This window comes from Episyrphus balteatus, chromosome 4 (genome assembly GCF_945859705.1).
Source record: "Episyrphus balteatus chromosome 4, idEpiBalt1.1, whole genome shotgun sequence".
In the NCBI taxonomy this organism is placed as follows: Eukaryota; Metazoa; Arthropoda; class Insecta; order Diptera; family Syrphidae; genus Episyrphus; species Episyrphus balteatus.
The window spans coordinates 78910381-78928472 of record NC_079137.1 but is presented as its reverse complement, the minus strand read 5'-3'; the positions used below and the strand labels follow the sequence as shown (position 1 = coordinate 78928472).

The 18092-nt window shown below is 32.1% G+C and overlaps 2 protein-coding genes across 2 annotated transcripts in view; both read right to left on the bottom strand.

The window, feature by feature from the left end:
- Positions 1 to 17138, bottom strand: part of LOC129918307 (uncharacterized) — a 39660-nt gene extending 22522 nt beyond the window's left edge. The window contains exons 1-2 of the mRNA XM_055998774.1: positions 16373 to 17138; positions 1806 to 2297 (exon numbers count right to left, since the gene is read on the bottom strand). Coding sequence (XP_055854749.1) covers positions 1806 to 2088 — 283 coding nt within the window. The 5' untranslated portion in view covers positions 2089 to 2297; positions 16373 to 17138. The remainder of the gene's footprint in view (positions 1 to 1805; positions 2298 to 16372) is intronic.
- Positions 5048 to 5731, bottom strand: LOC129919384 (uncharacterized). Its single transcript, XM_056000244.1, has one exon. The coding sequence runs from the start codon at positions 5729 to 5731 to the stop codon at positions 5048 to 5050; it is 684 nt and encodes a 227-aa protein (XP_055856219.1).
- Positions 17139 to 18092: the final 954 nt, after the last annotated feature.

Here is an 18092-nt window from a genome sequence, read left to right as displayed (position 1 = left end):
AAAAGGCTCAGATTTATTTCTGATCCCTGTGGGTGCAACACGTTTACAATGGCTATCGAAAATGAGTAACGGTAAAGGAATACACCAACAAAATATTATATTCTTTATACAAATAACTACCTGATATGTGTCACGACATACATATCTAACAAGTAAGCCAGATATTTGCAGTTCGTAACAGCTCTTTTGCATTAAAGCCTTCCCAAGCGCAATAAAACAAATGTTTCTATTAAATTTGGCCTCATTTTTGCTTGTTTTTATTAAAAACAGTTATTTTACTTGTTATTACTACTAAAAGTAACAACTATTGAAATTTAGAAATTATGCCCAAAATCGTCTATAGCGAAATGGCCCCTTACTCAATTTACTCGTCGTCCTAAATTTCTTTCCGTTCTCAAAATGACGTTGACTAAATGTCTAGTCCCTAATACTTCCTGAAAGTGCTCAATGTAAAACAATATCAAATTCCTTATTTATAGGCTATATTTTTGAAAAAAAAAAAAAAATATTAAAACTCATGATTGTAAGATATGTACCTATTTATTTTTGATGCCTTAATTTGTGGTCTTTTGTCAAAAAAGTACAAAGCTATCACAATCAAATCTATAAAATATTTTCTATTTATTAGATAACAAACAATGTTCAACTCACTCAAGAAAAGTAAAAAAAAAAAAAAAATGTTTGGTTATAAGAATAGAAAATTGAAATAAAATAAAAAAAAAGAAAATAACACCATTGATATTGTCCTCTAATAAAAATAGGCCAAACCCCATGAATTCTATTATGGAGTGCAGATAAATGTTTGCCATAGTTATGTCATCTGTGTGAACTCATTCTTCATCTACAAAACTAGTTGTAGTATATACCGAACCCTTGGGCAATGAAAATGGATTACTTAAAAAAAAACAAGTAAAAGAAAGTAAAAAAAAATGAACAAGAAGAGAAAGAAACACCATGTCCAGTTCAGTTCATCTATAGTGAACAGTGAACACATACAAAGAAGGTACATAACATTGCCCCCATCATTATCGTCATGCCATAGTCCCTCCAAATTGCCTCCTTCGTCTTCTCACACTCAAAGCAACAAAAAACTCAACTCTTGAAAAAAAACAACTTTCAAAGAATTTAATTTTTCCTTTTTCTTATTATTTTTTTGTATGTTTTTTTTTTTATTTTTATTAACAGGATGTAATTAGCAGTCTATAAAAGTGATTCTTGGCATTTTCCTTCTTTTCTTTAATTTTTTTTTTTAATTTTTCGGGCGTACGTACAACGAGAAAACGTATAGAAAAGTTTTGATTGTACAAAGATTCTGTCAAAAGTTTTATATTTTTCTAGATGCCAGCCAGATGCCTCTCTCGTTTCATATTTCACTGAAAGGAAACGAGCAGAAAGAAAAATGTCCTCAAGGAATTCTGCTGTTCGATGCTGCTGCTGCGATGGTAAGAGTAGAAAAAGAGGAATAGGAGAGAGGGGGGCTTGGGTGGGTTTGGGGTAAATTGGTTGCAGAGAAATACTCTTCGTAATCAGATTACGCCAAGTGTGATCCAAGTTCCAAGGAGATAAAAACAACAACAACAACAAAAAAATACATTAAATTGGGTTGAATTCAACAAGAAGAAGAGTGAGGAATTCCAGAGCCTAACTATATACCCAATACCCAAACTAGGCCACACTCGCACTATTGTGCAAAAAGTCTTGTCGTATACGTTTTTACATTTGCGATAAATTTTAAATTAAAAAATAAAAAAAAATAATTTTTTTTTTAATTTTATAGAATTTTATAAAAAAAAAAAGATACTCACATTGTTTGCTCTTTTCGGCCGTGACCTGATGCAAATTGAATAAAGATAAAAATACGATTAAAGTTAAAATCCAAGATGGTATTGTTGTTGTTGATTGACGTTGGTGTAGGTTTTGTTGTTGTAATTGTTGTTGTTGGTGTTGATGTTTTTGCTGTTTCCGGTGATGGTGGTCATCAGTATTATGCATTTGATATCCGGTGCATTCTTTTGCATTCAAATCCAAATCATTGGATATTATTGTTGTTGCTGGTGGCCCAGGGCCACACGATGTGGGAAATAGCATATTGTTTTTTTTTTATTATAAAATATGCTATTTAATATCTACACTACAGTAATGTATATTCATTTTCATACTAATAATAATAATTGAACTTTTTGCTAACATTCGGATTTTTTAAGCTAAATGCGTTGTCTATTATAATATTTTTTTTTTATTTTTTTTATTTTGAGTTATGTTGATCGAGTGCCTATCAGCGTTTGACTGGATGACATCTGAAAATATAAATAAAAAACAAAGAGAAATAAAATAAATCCATGAATGAATAAATTTTGGTAGCGATAACGAATCTCTGAAACTGGTGAAATTTAAATAAGTTGTTGAATTATTTATATAGCATTTCGTCAGAGATAATAAATCCAGTCAGTTAGTGGTTATAAAAGTTCCATAATAAATTTATTGTTATCAAAATATTACTTGATATCATTTTGATTTTTTTTTTAAATTCTTGATACGGTTTGGTAAACATTTGTTTTTTGTTTAGTTTTATGCACAGATTAAAAAAGTAATTTTGCATTTATGTGTATACAGTTATAATGATACGAAAAAAATTGTTGAACTCGAGCATTTTCTTTTTATTGAATATATGGTGTTTTAACATAACGAAACATAATCTAGAAAACTTAAGAAAAATAAAAAACAAAAAATACATGAGTATACAAGATTAAATGCATCGACCCAAATTTTCGAACTCTTTAAAAGTTGCTTAAAATACACAAGCTTTAAAAAATCAATGATTTTTCAATCGTCAGGAGAATAAATGTCAATATATAAAAAAAACCTTCCTACGAATAAGCTCTAACTGAGGTTTATCTGACTATTGAAAAATTAGCCTTTAAAATCACGGAATACTAGAAATTCTAAGCTTCAGTGGTTATGGTACAGCTCGAGATAGAGATACACAGTTAGAATTGGGAGACCCACCTTTAACGCATTCTCTATCATCGTAATGTCATTTTAGATTGTTATCTAGAATTTGATTTTTTTTACGAAGTGTGTGACCATCGATAAACAATCTTTAAAATACCCGAGTAAAAATAGAAATTGTATTTTTAAAGAAAAAAAATTTAAAAAATCTTGACCACCGCACTTGACCAGAGCACTTTCAGTTAGAAGTCCAACGCCTTAAGGGGGGAAAACCCTCTGGAATTTTTTTATTTTTGCATTATTATTTTTTTTCCTAAAAATTTCATTTACCAACCGAAGAAACAATTTTATTGGTCTTAGCCTTGAATGAAGCCTCAAAAGACCTAAGATAGTCCCGAAACCCATGCGTTCCGAGCCTACCACAGTACAAAAACGAAAACTATAAACGCATTTTTCTCGAAACACGTAACGTAACTCAAAAACTAATGAAGCTATCGACCTGAAATTTGAAGCAAATTACTCCTTGCATGAACCTAAAAGTTGAATTTAATTTGTACAGTAAATATTTTTTTAACTACTTCTTTGTAAGAAGTTTTTTTTTATTTCTAATTTTTATTTTTCATTTTTAAAAAATAATTTTAGGTTCAAGCAATGCGTAGTAATATCATCTAACGGAAAAAAATTTCCCTTTTGATACAAGATGGTTTCCTGGACCTGTGCGTTGCACGGCGCAAACTAGAGGCGCCAACTTTGAAGGGCTCTAGAGCCGCCATTTTGTTATTTTTTGCTTTGAAAAAATTTGTATCAATACTTAATAATGTCAGTAATATCTTGTGCTTTTAAAAATTTTAATAAGTGCTTTCAGTTTTTCATAAAAAATTATTGAAAAAGCTGTCGTCCAGAGGGTTTTCCCCCCTTAACCACTCGACTACCAAGTCATGTTTGTACGAACTGGCAATTTGCTACTTAGGTCAAAATAACTTTGAAGACGACTTAAACATTTGTATTAGTACGAGAATAGATTTCTTTTTCATTCAAAATGAAATGGCGCGGACATGGTGCAGTCGTGGTGCAGCGGTAGCACAGCGAATTTTTTCATATTTTTTTCGTTTTTTTCAAAATGAACGTGGACGTGGTGCAGCGGTGGTGCAGCGCAATAGAAATTAATGACAATAGTACGGACGTGGTGCAGCGTAGGTGCGGTGGTCAAAAAGTGCTGAGGACGTGGAGTAGCGGTGGTGAGCCGGATTCCATTTTTACAAAAATACGCTACTTTAAAAAAACAGTTATGCGCATTTAAAATCTAATCCGAGTGATTTAAAAATCTGTTCATTTTTACTTTAGTTTCAAGTTCACTTTAGTTTCCAGTTTTACAGGTATCCAAAGAGTGATTTTGAGTACATTTGTTAAATAAGTCTCAGAAAAATTGAAATAGGACAAAAGTAAACTCAAAATTAAAAAAAAAAACCTGGCGATTAAAAGCCAACATATTACTCTAGGATAAATACTATGAGCAATATAAACGAACAAAAATGAGCTCGGTTTTCATGAATATTTTATTTAATTTAAATAAAACGTAAGAATTAATGCACATATGACATTAGATGTACTTTATGCGTAGAGTTAGACAATAAATAACATTATGGTCTCTCAAGACTTTGAATCAAAGTATATAAATTGAAAAAAAAAAATTGGGGCCAAATACGAACGTTTTTGGATCAAAGGCGAACAACTTTAGATCTTATTCATAACACTTACCTAAATAAAAGACTAAACAATAAATAAAATATTATTTCTACTAAATAATTTTATTAAAGATTCACAGCCGCAAGACATGGACAAACTTAGACTACTCCCAAAGGAATGGTGGAAAGAAATACCGATAATGACAGCCGATAAACGGATCCACTCTCTCAAGCTCAAGTATTCAGTGTTAGTTGATATTCTCTTCCGGTGACCTTCAATTCAATTGAATTGACTTTTTTCAATACATTAATAAATAAACAAATAGCAAGTTTTACAAATAGTCACCATATACACGTTCTTTTTATTAAATAACAAAACAAATAGATAAACATTTACAAATCTCAATCAAAATCTAAGCTAAAGTATATAAAGATCCATTAATCAAATAGAATTGTTGAGCAGGAATATTTTTTCGAGTCAGAGGAGCAAATTGTTTCAATTTAGCAGCTTTAATGCTATTTGTGCTTTTAGCTAGCACTAAACGTTCAGGAATGAAATTATCTTGCTCTACTTCAGTTTCATCTTCGTCTATAATCGGTTTTTGTTGCTCTTCTTCATCAGTTACCACTTCTTCCGTTACAGTTTCTTCTATTGTAGCTTCTTCTGTTACTTTTTCTTTATTTTCTTCTGAATTTTCTGGGACATTTTTTCCATCTTTATCACTGATTTCAGGTGGACCATAAGTCTCAGCAGGTGGTCCATAGACTTCAGCTGGTGCAGAATAAAACATAGCAGGATCAGTTAGAGGTGGAAGATAATGATTTGCTGGTGCAACAAGTTTTTCTTCAGTTGGTGCAATAAGCTTTCCCTCAGTTGGTGGGAGTGGTTTTTCTTCAGTTGGAAGATCAAATGCAACTTCTGGGCGAAATCCAGCTGGTGGATATGGAGTTTGAGCTGGAATATCTTCAGCGACTTCCTGACGAGCAAGGAATCTATTCCTTGTTGACCGGATTTTATCCAATTTGGCTGGTGTAGCATTGCACAATGCAATTGCAACGATACCAATTACCAAAATTGTTTGGAATAGTTTTCCCATTTTTTTCTTAGTGATTTTGCTTTGAAGTTATTGAAACAACTGATACTTTTAAGCTAATTCGATAGTCTATTTAAAGAAATCACTTTTCGTGGATACCTATACGTAAATATTATATTCAAGTTCATGTGCATAAGGTTTTTGCATGAATACAAAATTCTTAAACAAATTACTACAAAACCACAGTCCACTGTGAACTAATTTCAATTCAAAGCAGTGCGAAGACGATTTGACGCATTTTTGTATAGTTCATCGAACGCTTCAACAAATTTCACCCTCGCACGTATTTCTGACGTAATTTTTCTTTTGTTTTGTGTTTTTTAATGTCTTGTAATTTTTTATGTATGACCTGATCTGGTCGTAAATTTGATTTTGTTTTCAATTTCATTGGATAGTACCTAGTCCAAGTTTTTGTCATCTTGTACTCATGTTTAAAAAAAAAAATACTTCCTGTATCCATAGCATGAATGGAGATATTTATGTCTGTCTATTAGAAAAATCACAAGACGAGAACAATAGGTGGATAGGGATTTTAACTAGTTCTTTTTTTTTGTATTCAAGTCAAAAATTTTATAATTACCAACTTTTTAACAGTTTTTCAATAAAATTGAGATAACTTCGAATGATGAACATTTACATACTTTTCAATAATTGTACTATGGCAGGGCTTGAATAAAGTACCTAATAGATTTCTGCCCGAGTAGGAAGATAACGTTTTTGATGATGCCAGAAGTATGTAAATATAAAATAATATCCAACAAAAAAGGTAGTCTGGGTTGACATTCTGTATCGCATAAGAACAAACGTTTTCGCTTTGTTCGCTTCTGCGATACAGAATGTCACCTCGGTTTGCATAAGGTGCACGATTGAGCAGTCGGATAAAAGGAATTAAAAAACAATAGCTTCATAAAGATCGTCCTGCCCTCAAATACGGTTCAGAATGTTGTAAGGAAAATATGAGATTTAATTCCAAATTCGGTTGGGTCTTATATTTAACATGGAACATAAATTCCAAAAATTAAAATTTGGTGTTATGTCACATTGCTAAATTTGTGTTTCTCTCTGCAAGTCCACTCCGTTTTGGTGGCTTTAAGATCAAATTTATGTAAAGGAAAATGGGCAAATTTTTATGGAATATGGAGTTTCCGCGGCTTAAATTGTGCGAAAGTCTTGTCCTTCTGAAGTATATACTTCACAAACGGATAAAATGCATTTTTTCATTTAACACTTTATGTAGATTGTCTCAATGTTATAACTTAAACGCATATTTTAAGTACAAAATATGATGCTACTTATGCCATTTTCTATGAGTATGAAGATCTTTATCTTGGATGTCCAGCCAGAACTCAAAATATTGGCTTTTTAAAACAACAATTTCGAGCCTGGCTTTGGTGGTTATTTCTTCACTTATTTCTTAGTTTCGTTTGAAAACTCTCAAAGAAAATCTCGAAGTTGTTGGCTTCATAATCTAATATTATGACTTCGATTGGTCGCATATTCAAGATTGAGGTTTTAAGACTTAGAAAAAATGACATAGTGTCATATTTCATACCGGTAGAACCGGGTGATTTTGGCCTGGCGGGTGACTTTGACTTTGACATGGACACTTTTTTAAAAAATTGTTAATATATGAAGGACTTGTTTGATTTTTTCCAAGTTTCTTTGTAAATTCGTATAATTTGATGAATTCAAAAGTGATCATACTAGCTTTATTTAATTAAAATTAGATATCAATTTATACTAAAATTTAGTTTTCTTAAAAATGCTAAAAAAAATCACCTGAAAATGTTGGATGGTTTGAACATGTTGAAGAAATAGGATTGCAAAATGACTTTAACTCCGATGTGTGTATTGTTTTGCAAGTTGAATTACTTTTATTCTACCCTTATAATTATTTCATAAAAATTAATTTTAATTTGTTTATAAAAAATGCCATATGGTAGGGTGACTTTAGCCGGCATATCGGGTGACTTTGGCCGGGTGGCCAAAGTCACCCTCTTAATTTTTGCACTAGACTTTGTTTTTATATATTGGTATATGTTGACAAAACTGATATTTGGCAATATAATTAAAATGTTATCAGATCATACATATCAACTTTTGGCAGCTCAACCACTAGACGTAGCCTTCTTTTGGCCTCTTAAAATATTATGGATAAAGACCTTAACAGCGTATAAGATGGCAAACTCGAAAACAAAACAGTGCCGAAAGATGTGTTTCCTAGGCTTCTAAAATAACATTTTACTTCGGCTGCATCTTAAATGTTGATAACGATGAGGTTACAGTATCATTCCTGCGAAGAGGTGCTGGGTACAGCTTCAGAGAAAAAAGACGTTGCACAAGTCACCAAAAGTGATCTGGAGAAGACACTTCCTGTTCCAATGGTTGACCGCAGAGAGAGACTATTTTTTTCCATATCCTTTGAAGGATATAAAAATTTATGCTAATTTTAATTTTTTTTTTTGATCAAATAAAAACCGACAATTCTGTGTACGAAAATAAAAAAAATACCCACATGTTTTAAAAAATCTGCTCTTTCATTTGGGCTGGGTTAGAATGACGTGCTACTTGTAGTTGAACTGGAAATATAGAAATCGTCCTATCGGCCAAAGTCACCCGGAATGGAGGGTGACTTTGGCCATCCATATTTTGGCATTTATCTATAGAACTGTCGGACAGATTTCTTCAAGATTAATCATACCTATAGAATGAGCGAAGTAGGTAAATTGGTTGAAATCTTCATTAAAAAAAAAATTATTGCAGAAGTTATTCACATTTGAATTTGAAAACGTGCCAAAGTCACCCGGTTTTACGGTACTTAAAATAAAGTTTTATTTTATGTTGCTGTCTCCATGTTGTGTGTAAATTGATAAATAAGTGTATTAATAAAATAAAATTTGTAAAATATATTTAAAATTAAAATTAAAAATTTAAACTTTAACAAATTAAGCCCGATGATGGATGACAAATATCCAAAACGCGTCGCTAAATTTTAAATTAAATAATGTTGTGATTTTGTCAAATTTAAAAATAAAATAGAATAAATATAACAAAAAAGTTTTAATTTTTAATTTTAATTTTAAATATATTTTACAAATTTTATTTTATTAATACACTTATTTATTAAAATAAAGATATAATTCAATTTGTCCTTCAAATATTGTACGATGCACTAAAAACACTTATATTGCAATATTTTCCATTCTAAATGCAATACAACAAAACGGCCATAATAAAAGTTTTTCCTACGTTATAGTTCTTTCATTGGACGCCAATTTCATAAATGTCCGCCTATCGTCCAAAATGTCTATTCTCCTTTAAACATAATGTACGTACATCTGAAGTGTTTTGAAGGTTTTGCAGAATTTTAAAGCCTTCGAAATGGTTTCCAACTTTTTAAAATTGCTTGTAAAAAACACGGTACTATACTACCAAAGATACAAAGTTCAAGTTTTTTTTTCGCAAAGTGCAAAAATTATCTTCATTCTTAATGCTCGTAATTTTTAGAATGGAATATAATATTATAATGTATCGAATTTAAAATATGAGACATTTCGGAAACAAAATAAAAAACAACAGGTATACATCGAAAAGAATAGAAAGGTTAGGTATATCGTATATATAAAGTATATGCAAAGAATGGTTTTAAAATTGTGAAATGGGGTCTGAGTTTCCCCATATTTTAAATCGAATTCCTAAGAATTTGTTTCCAGGTAGAACGCACGTATTTTTCATAACCTTTTCGGGTTAAATAAAACTTGTAAATACTTCTTAGAATTAAGAAAAAGAATTAATATAAATGAATATTCATACATAGATACGCAAAGCTACTTGTTAAAAAAAAGAACGTAAAAAAAACACATATAAGCACAGGGGCGGACTGGCCCACCGGGCAACCGGGAATTTTCCCGGTAGGCCCTCGGGCAAGAAGAAAATTTTTAAAAGCACTTGAAATTCTATTTTGTAAAAGAAAACTTTCTCATAAAATGCTCCTTTGTTAGTCAATATAAACATATTGTGGCCTCCTATAAATCTTTCGAGGTGCACAGAATTATTTTTGTGGCCCTTTTATTAAATGTAGGCCCCCTATAGATCTTTGAAGGCCCACCGAATTTTGTTTGTGGCCCTTTAGTCAATGTAGGCATCCTTTCGATCTTTCAAGATTCACAGAATTATGCTTGTGGCCCTTTTAGTTAATGTAGGCCCCCTATAGATCTTTGAAGGCCCACCGAATTTTGTTTGTGGCCCTTTATTCAATGTAGGACCTCTTTCGATCTTTCAAGGTTCACAGAATTATGCTTGTGGTCGTTTTAGTAAATGTAGGCCCCCTATAGATCTTTGAAGGCCCACCGAATTTTGTTTGTGGTCCTTTAGTCAATGTAGGCCCTCTTTCGATCTTTTAAGGTTCACAGAATTATGCTTGTGGCCCTCTTAGTAAATGTAGGCCCCCTATAGATCTTTGAAGGCCCACCGAATTTTGTTTGTTGCCCTTTAGTCAATGTAGGCCCTCTTTCGATCTTTCAAGGTTCACAGAATTATGCTTGTGGCCCTTTTAGTAAATGTAGGCCCTCTATAGATCTTTGAAGGCCCACCGAATTTTGTTTGTTGCCCTTTCATTAAATGTAGACCCCCTATAGATCTTTGAAGGCCCACCGAATTTTGTTTGTTGCCCTTTCATTAAATGTAGGCTCCCTATAGATCTTTGAAGGCCCACCGAATTTTGTTTGTGGCCCTTTAGTCAATGTAGGCCCTCTTTCGATCTTTTAAGGTTCACAGAATTATGCTTGTGGCCCTTTTAGTTAATGTAGGCCCCCTATAGATCTTTGAAGGCCCACCGAATTTTGTTTGTGGTCCTTTAGTCAATGTAGGCCCTCTTTCGATCTTTTAAGGTTCACAGAATTATGCTTGTGGCCCTCTTAGTAAATGTAGGCCCCCTATAGATCTTTGAAGGCCCACCGAATTTTGTTTGTTGCCCTTTAGTCAATGTAGGCCCTCTTTCGATCTTTCAAGGTTCACAGAATTATGCTTGTGGCCCTTTTAGTAAATGTAGGCCCTCTATAGATCTTTGAAGGCCCACCGAATTTTGTTTGTTGCCCTTTCATTAAATGTAGACCCCCTATAGATCTTTGAAGGCCCACCGAATTTCGTTTGTTGCCCTTTCATTAAATGTAGGCTCCCTATAGATCTTTGAAGGCCCACCGAATTTTGTTTGTGGCCCTTTAGTCAATGTAGGCCTTCTTTCGATCTTTCAAGGTTCACATAATTATGATTGTGGGCCTTTTAGTAAATTTAGGCCCCCTATAAATCTTTGAAGGCCCACCGAATTTTGTTTGTTGCCCTTTAGTCAATTTAGGCCCTCTTTCGATCTTTCAAGGTTCACATAATTATGCTTGTGGCCCTTTTAGTACATGTAGGCCCCCTATAGATCTTTGAAGGCCCACCGAATTTTGTTTGTGGCCCTTTATTCAATGTAGGACCTCTTTCGATCTTTCAAGGTTCACAGAATTATGCTTGTGGCCGTTTTAGTAAATGTAGGCCCCCTATAGATCTTTGAAGGCCCACCGAATTTTGTTTGTGGTCCTTTAGTCAATGTAGGCCCTCTTTCTTTTAAGGTTCACAGAATTATGCTTGTGGCCCTCTTAGTAAATGTAGGCCTTCTATAGATCTTTGAAGGCCCACCGAATTTTGTTTGTTGCCCTTTAGTCAATGTAGGCCCTCTTTCGATCTTTCAAGGTTCACAGAATTATGCTTGTGGCCCTTTTAGTAAATGTAGGCCCTCTATAGATCTTTGAAGGCCCACCGAATTTTGTTTGTTGCCCTTTCATTAAATGTAGACCCCCTATAGATCTTTGAAGGCCCACCGAATTTTGTTTGTTGCCCTTTCATTAAATGTAGGCCCCCTATAGATCTTTGAAGGCCCACCGAATTTTGTTTGTGGCCCTTTAGTCAATGTAGGCCTTCTTTCGATCTTTTAAGGTTCACAGAATTATGCTTCTGGCCCTTTTAGTAAATGTAGGCCCCCTATAGATCTTTGAAGGCCCACCGAATTTTGTTTGTGGCCCTTTAGTCAATGTAGGCCTCCTATGGATCTTTTACAATAATAATTTGCCTTAGATACTCCACTTTAAAGTTCCTATCGATATGCATCCTTTTGAAATTTTTTTAATTAAAATATTGTAAAAAACTTATAGTATCGTTAATAACTGTAATTGCTGCCGTTGTTTTTTAATAATTTTTTTTTATTTAAAGTATTTTTTTAGAAAATTGCCTTTCCCGCCTAAAAGGGGGCAGATAGACCCTCCCTCCTTTCCATAATAAACATTCACTGTATTAAGCGGCCCACAGACAAGACACTTTTGGAGGAAATTTAATCTCTTTTTTTAGAGCAATATTTATGTCTTACTCAGCCCAAAAAAGAGATACGATCAAAATAACAAAAAAAAAATAAAAAAATTGAAATTTTTGATTTTCTTTAGTGTTTTTTTCGACTGTTTAGATACGCAAATTTTTTCCTGAATTTAAAAAAAAATATAATTCTTATAGGAAAAAAACATTATTCTTATAGGAAATTTAATTCTCTACAAAAAAAGTTTTCAATGCGATACATAAAAATTTTGCTTTGTTTGCGAGATATATCGAGAACTTCAAAAATGGGGCTTTTGCACCCCTATCTTCAATTTTCACCCTCCCATTTAATAGCACTCCGCGGTTTTATGTTTAGAAAATAGTTTCGGGATTTAGGATAAACAATATCATATGAAATCGTTTTTTTTATAAAATAATGCTTTAAATTGATAAAAATATGCTACTTGTATTTTTTAAAGAGAAATGGCTTAAAAAGATCAAAATCAGTAGATTTTCAAAGTCCATATTTTATCCAATTTTAGCCCTATTTAATTTTTGTGACCATTATGTTGAAAGATAAAGTAGTATTCTCTTTTCTCCTTTATATCTAAAAATAATCAAAGGATACAAAAAAAAACTATTAGTAAAAACATCAAAAATGTCGTTTTTTTCCCTTTTTGAATAGTTTTTTCTTAAGTTTTTTACAATTTTTTAATTTGAAAAAAAATTTTAAAGGATACATATCGATAGAAAATTTATTTATCTTCAAAATATTACTTAATAAAAATTTTCAAATTCAGCTTGGTTTTCAAGTTATAGACAAAAACAAAAAAGGAACAAAAAGGGTCGAAAATATTGATAGTCACAATCCATAGATTTTGAAGAAAAGTATTTTGTTATCTTTTTCAAAAAACGTACTACACATGCAAAATTTAAAACGATGAGGATTCGAAAGATTTTAATTTTTTCTTTAATTTACTTTAAAAATCTTTTTATACATTGCTCTTAAGCATCTGGAGTGACCCAAAAAATATTTTAGTGTTTGTTGCTTATTTATTCAGCTATCAGGGCCGGTTTTTCTGTTCAGATTGGTCGTTTATTACTCAAGATATTGCCCGAATGGGTACTTACTATGCTGAGAAAACACAACGACAAAAAACTGAGAAATTATGTCTCGAAAACGTATCCATCGTAATTTTTTGTAAAGTAATTTCCGAGACCCTTAGGTCAAAGCACGTAAGAAAATAAAATGCACGACTGGGTCGCACTTACTTGCTCTTGTAGTTAAAAGTATCTTTATCTTAAATATCTATTGGATATTTAAGATTTTGTTAAGTTCCGAGAAAAAAAAATTAAAAAAAATATAAAGTTAAAAAATTAAATTTAAAATATAAACTTTTTTTAAATTTTGTTTTGCATTTTACACTTTAAAATGATAAGAAATATCTGTCTGTAGATTTTGATTTAAATTGGCTTATGCTTTTATGAAATATAGAAACCTAAAAAATATGACAATTTTTGCAAAAACGACAACGCCATATCTTCGTTTTCCGAATTTTTTGAGAAAAACTAAAAATGCAGTTTAGTTAGAATCCAAAAGACTATTACGTACACAAAATTTCGAGAGCCATTTTCGAGAAAAATTCAATACCTCCAAAACGGTATATTGAAAAAAAAAACGGGTCTTTGGAACTAGGTAAAAATCATCTGTACCAAGTTTCAAGGAAATCCATCTACCATCTATCCGTTTACGCCCTAGCTCATAGGACAGACCGACGACGGACGGCATGACGAAACCCACTTTTTTGATCTTCTCCATTATGGTAATGTTGGTTTTGATTAAATCCTCAATTTTTTCTACACGAAACCAACACTTGCCCTATAGTAAAGTAAAAATAGTGGGATTGAGTGTCCATTTTGGTTGTAAACCAGTTCAATTAGAAGTGTTATAGTTTCAAAAGTTTGTGAAATATATTAAATAAAATACACTACTGGGGTCCCACGCACTTGCTCTTATGGTAAAAGTAACTCTGATGTTAAGAACTTTACTGAACAAAATTAGGGAAAATTAAAATTTGATATTTTTAAGGAATTCTATAAGTAGTCAAAATAAATAAAATCTGTTTTTGTAATTAATTAAACACCGTTTTAAATGATCTTTTACACAAAACTAAGTACCTATGTTATCTGATATCTTCCATGAAAAGGATCTTTCAGAAAAAAATTTCGAAAATCGTTAAAGCCGTTTTGTAAAAAAATAATTTTTTAAAATTTTTCTAACATTTTTCAAAAAATATAGTTGGTATGCCATTTATTAGAAATAAAAAAAGAAATTTCCATAAAATTTATCAACCCGTTTTCAAAAAATCGATTTTTCAAAAGACAGGTAGGTACCGTTAGTTTTGGCCCTAAAAAAAATTTCAATTTGTCCTCCAGGGAATCACCCAAAACTATTAACTACCAAGTTTGAAAAAAATCGCTCCATTAGTTTAGGCTATAACTCGCGGTACTTACAGACGGACAGACAGACCAGAATAGCGTGACCCACTTTTTTAGCATACTCTATCATCTTAATGTCATGTCTGATTGTTATCTCAAGTCCTATTATTTTTTCGAATCCTTAACTTGCCCTATAGTACCAATATCGCAAGTAAAAATGTCAATTTGTCCCCACCTTTCGAGACAAACTGGGACCAGTTATTAAATTGAATTTATTATAGCCACGGAATTCGTTAGAACATCATTTTTTAGATAATTTTATTGTGAATAAGACTGTTAAAATGAGTAAAAATGGAGCTATTAAATATAAATGGTACCAACCTCTTTTCCAAGATGGCGGCTGCTTTCGACATCCTACCATCCCAAAAACTTGACTTTTATGATAAGGACATTCACCCAAATACATTCCACGAAAAAAAATTTAGTCCTGAAAGTAACACCCACTTAACGTTTTAAAATGAATGTTATATAACTTAGCCCTGTACATTTTTTTTATTTTCAATCACTCAAATAAATTGATCCGCCTGTTCACAGATTATAGATCAATAAACGTGAAAAAACTTAAACAGTTTCTGCATATCAACTTTTCTTTTTAAAATTTTTAAAAGTGAATTATGTATTTGTGGCCCTTTTCCTTAAAGTCCCGGGAGGCCCTTTGACCCCCAGTCCGCCCCTGTATAAGCAGGTTGCTTTAACTTGAATAAAGTGATGTAGGTAGGTAATGTAATTTATTAAACAGAATTCATCTTGGATTTTTTAATAAGCCATATTTTAATCAATACCTTGTTTAAATTGCCAGTTCCGATTTTCAAAGTAATACAATTAAACAGAATTATTACAGTTTTTTTTTTATAATCAGTTTATAAGAATATTTCAAATGCACAAGTGAAATCATACAAGACAAAGCTCCAAATAGTAACTAGAATAAAGAATGTATAATTTAAAATTGTTATTGTATTATCACCATCATCATCACCATCGTCCAACGTCCTTCAATTACCTATTATTATCGCCTAAGAGAATGACCAGATAAAAAGAAAAATAAATATAAAAACGAAAGCAGGGGCTAACACAACACAAAATTCATTCACCCTCAACCCCTATTTGTAAAATACCACACACAAAATGACCCTACACACTACGATCTACAACGACACAAAACAAGAAAGAAAGAAAAAAAAAAGACGTCTTTTTAAGTCAACTCCATAATTATGCATTCAAACAAGGCTATAATACCTATACGTATCCATAAAATAAAATTAAAGAAACCAAATTACCGAAATAAAAACCCATATTTACAAAAGTATACCCTTTCTTTCTCCCAATATACCTACTCCCCAAAAACGATATAAATAAAAAAATAACTACCACTAACCAAACACACTACATGGTCACTATATGTGTGTTATCAACTAATAGATCTTCAAATTAAAATATTTAGTTCATCCATAAAATGAAATGATTGAAAATAAAAAAAAAACAGAAAAAAAAACAAATAAGATTTTTTTTTCAGGGGCAAATAAACGATTACGTTCCACATACGTTCCACATGACAGTTTTCTAAGGATTAGAGAGATTTTTATAGCAAACTCAATGAAAAGAGACAACAATAGTATGAGACGGAGAATTCTACAACAAAAAATGAGCGAAAAATTACTGCACCCCCATCACACACACCTCCCCTCCCACTTCTCACTCTCATAAAAAAAAAAAAAAATTAAGGATTATTTCTTTTTTTCGAAAATTAATTTTTCGCTTAAAATTACTTATATATTTTTTGTGTAAAAAACGTATATTCACCTTTGTATTCCACAAATATCAGGAAGATGAAAATCCTTTTTTTTTAATTAAAATTATGCTAAACGTTTGAACACAGAAGAAGATGCGGGTAAAACCTCCTTTTATTTGTTTTAAATTCTTTTTTTTTTATAATTCGCTCCTAAATGGCGCCCGGATTTGGAATCCAATATTAAATTTTCACACTTTATTTGCTACATTCAAAACTTAATATGAAAAATTAGCAGAAAATTCTCACAATTGCACTAAAATAACACACAATCATCCCTAAGGATAGACTCCATATTGATTATATTCTTCTTGGAAGTTGCTTCCATCTTTTCATATATAAATCCGTTTTTCTTCCTTTTCTTTTCTGATGGGTGGACATCCAATAAAAAGCATATTAAAAAAGAATCATCACTTTTTTCTAAATACCGTTAATCACAATAGTATATCCACTTTTACACACTTTTGGAAAAGAATTTTCAAAAAAATTTCCTTATTTAGCACAAAAAAAAACTATATAAAATAAAGTGCAATGTTTTCTCAACTTTTTCGGATCTGAACGATTCGCAGCAACATTTTCACAGTCTTGCTCGTAGCCGCCGCCGCACTCAATTTAACATTTTCATTTCTACTACCCTTACGACTACAGAGTACCTATAAAAAAAAAAAAAAACATGAACCGAAACCGAATTTAAAAGTTTGCTGCTCTACACACATTCATAGCCATATCAGGCCAGGGAAAAGAGAGATGGAGCCATTATACTCACTTTGGGACTAACCCTGTCGTCTTGTTCGGTGTGTACTCACTAAACTTCAGGAGTTTATCGCTTTTTGTATATGTTTCCAGTTTTATTTCCCTTTTTTTTTTTGCTGCTATTCTAAACTTTTTTACACACCATCTCTCTTTCCATAAGCAAGCTCTCTGAGTTCGGAGCGAGCTCATTTGAGGGTGGCTAGCACAATCACCCTTCCTTTCACCCTTATAGAGCCACCCTACTTTAACGGTGGTGAGTAATATTATACAGTTTTCTCTTTTACTCTTTTGAATTTTCTAAGCCTATCAAGAATCTAACGAAGAAGGACATCTTCTTCTATGAAAACCAAGACTGAATAGAACTATACTATTCGTTTTAGAGGCTTTGATATGGGTTCGGTTTTTAGAGGGTGAATGGGGGTGTGGTAGGTACATTATATTGGATTTGGAGTATTGGACATAGAAATACCTGTTCTGTGGTTGTTCTGCTTTGCCGTTTATACCACCATAACTAATACACACAGAACCGAACCGAGTCGAGCATTTTTAGAATGTATATAGAGAGATGGACAAGTTGTACTGAATCATGCATGCATGCATTGCACTTATACGCGGCGCCGCTTTATTATAGCAAGGGTGAATAGTCTTCTTCTTGCCTGCACCCCCATTTCAATTTAATCAAAAAAAAAAGAACAAAAAAGTAGGAAAACTTCCCTCCTTAGACTTGTTTTATATCTTCATTAGATTTTTTTTTTTATAGTATTTTCATGTTCTCTGGACAAGAAGTCTTGTCCTGTCTATACGATGCATTACGCTTTTTTTTTGTGTATGAGTTAAATTTTGCGGGCACTTTATTTTTGATTCATCCCTAAATTTTGATTCTTGTAGTCTGTGCTTCTTATATTGTTCGGACATTTAAAGTAGGTACATTTAAAGAAGTTGATACCTCGAGAAACTAATATACTTGGTGGGGTAAACTAT

Coding starts and splice junctions, on each gene's coding strand:
- LOC129919384 (XM_056000244.1), bottom strand. CDS start 5,731: ATGGGAAAACTATTCCAAACAATTTTGGTAATTGGTATCGTTGCAATT.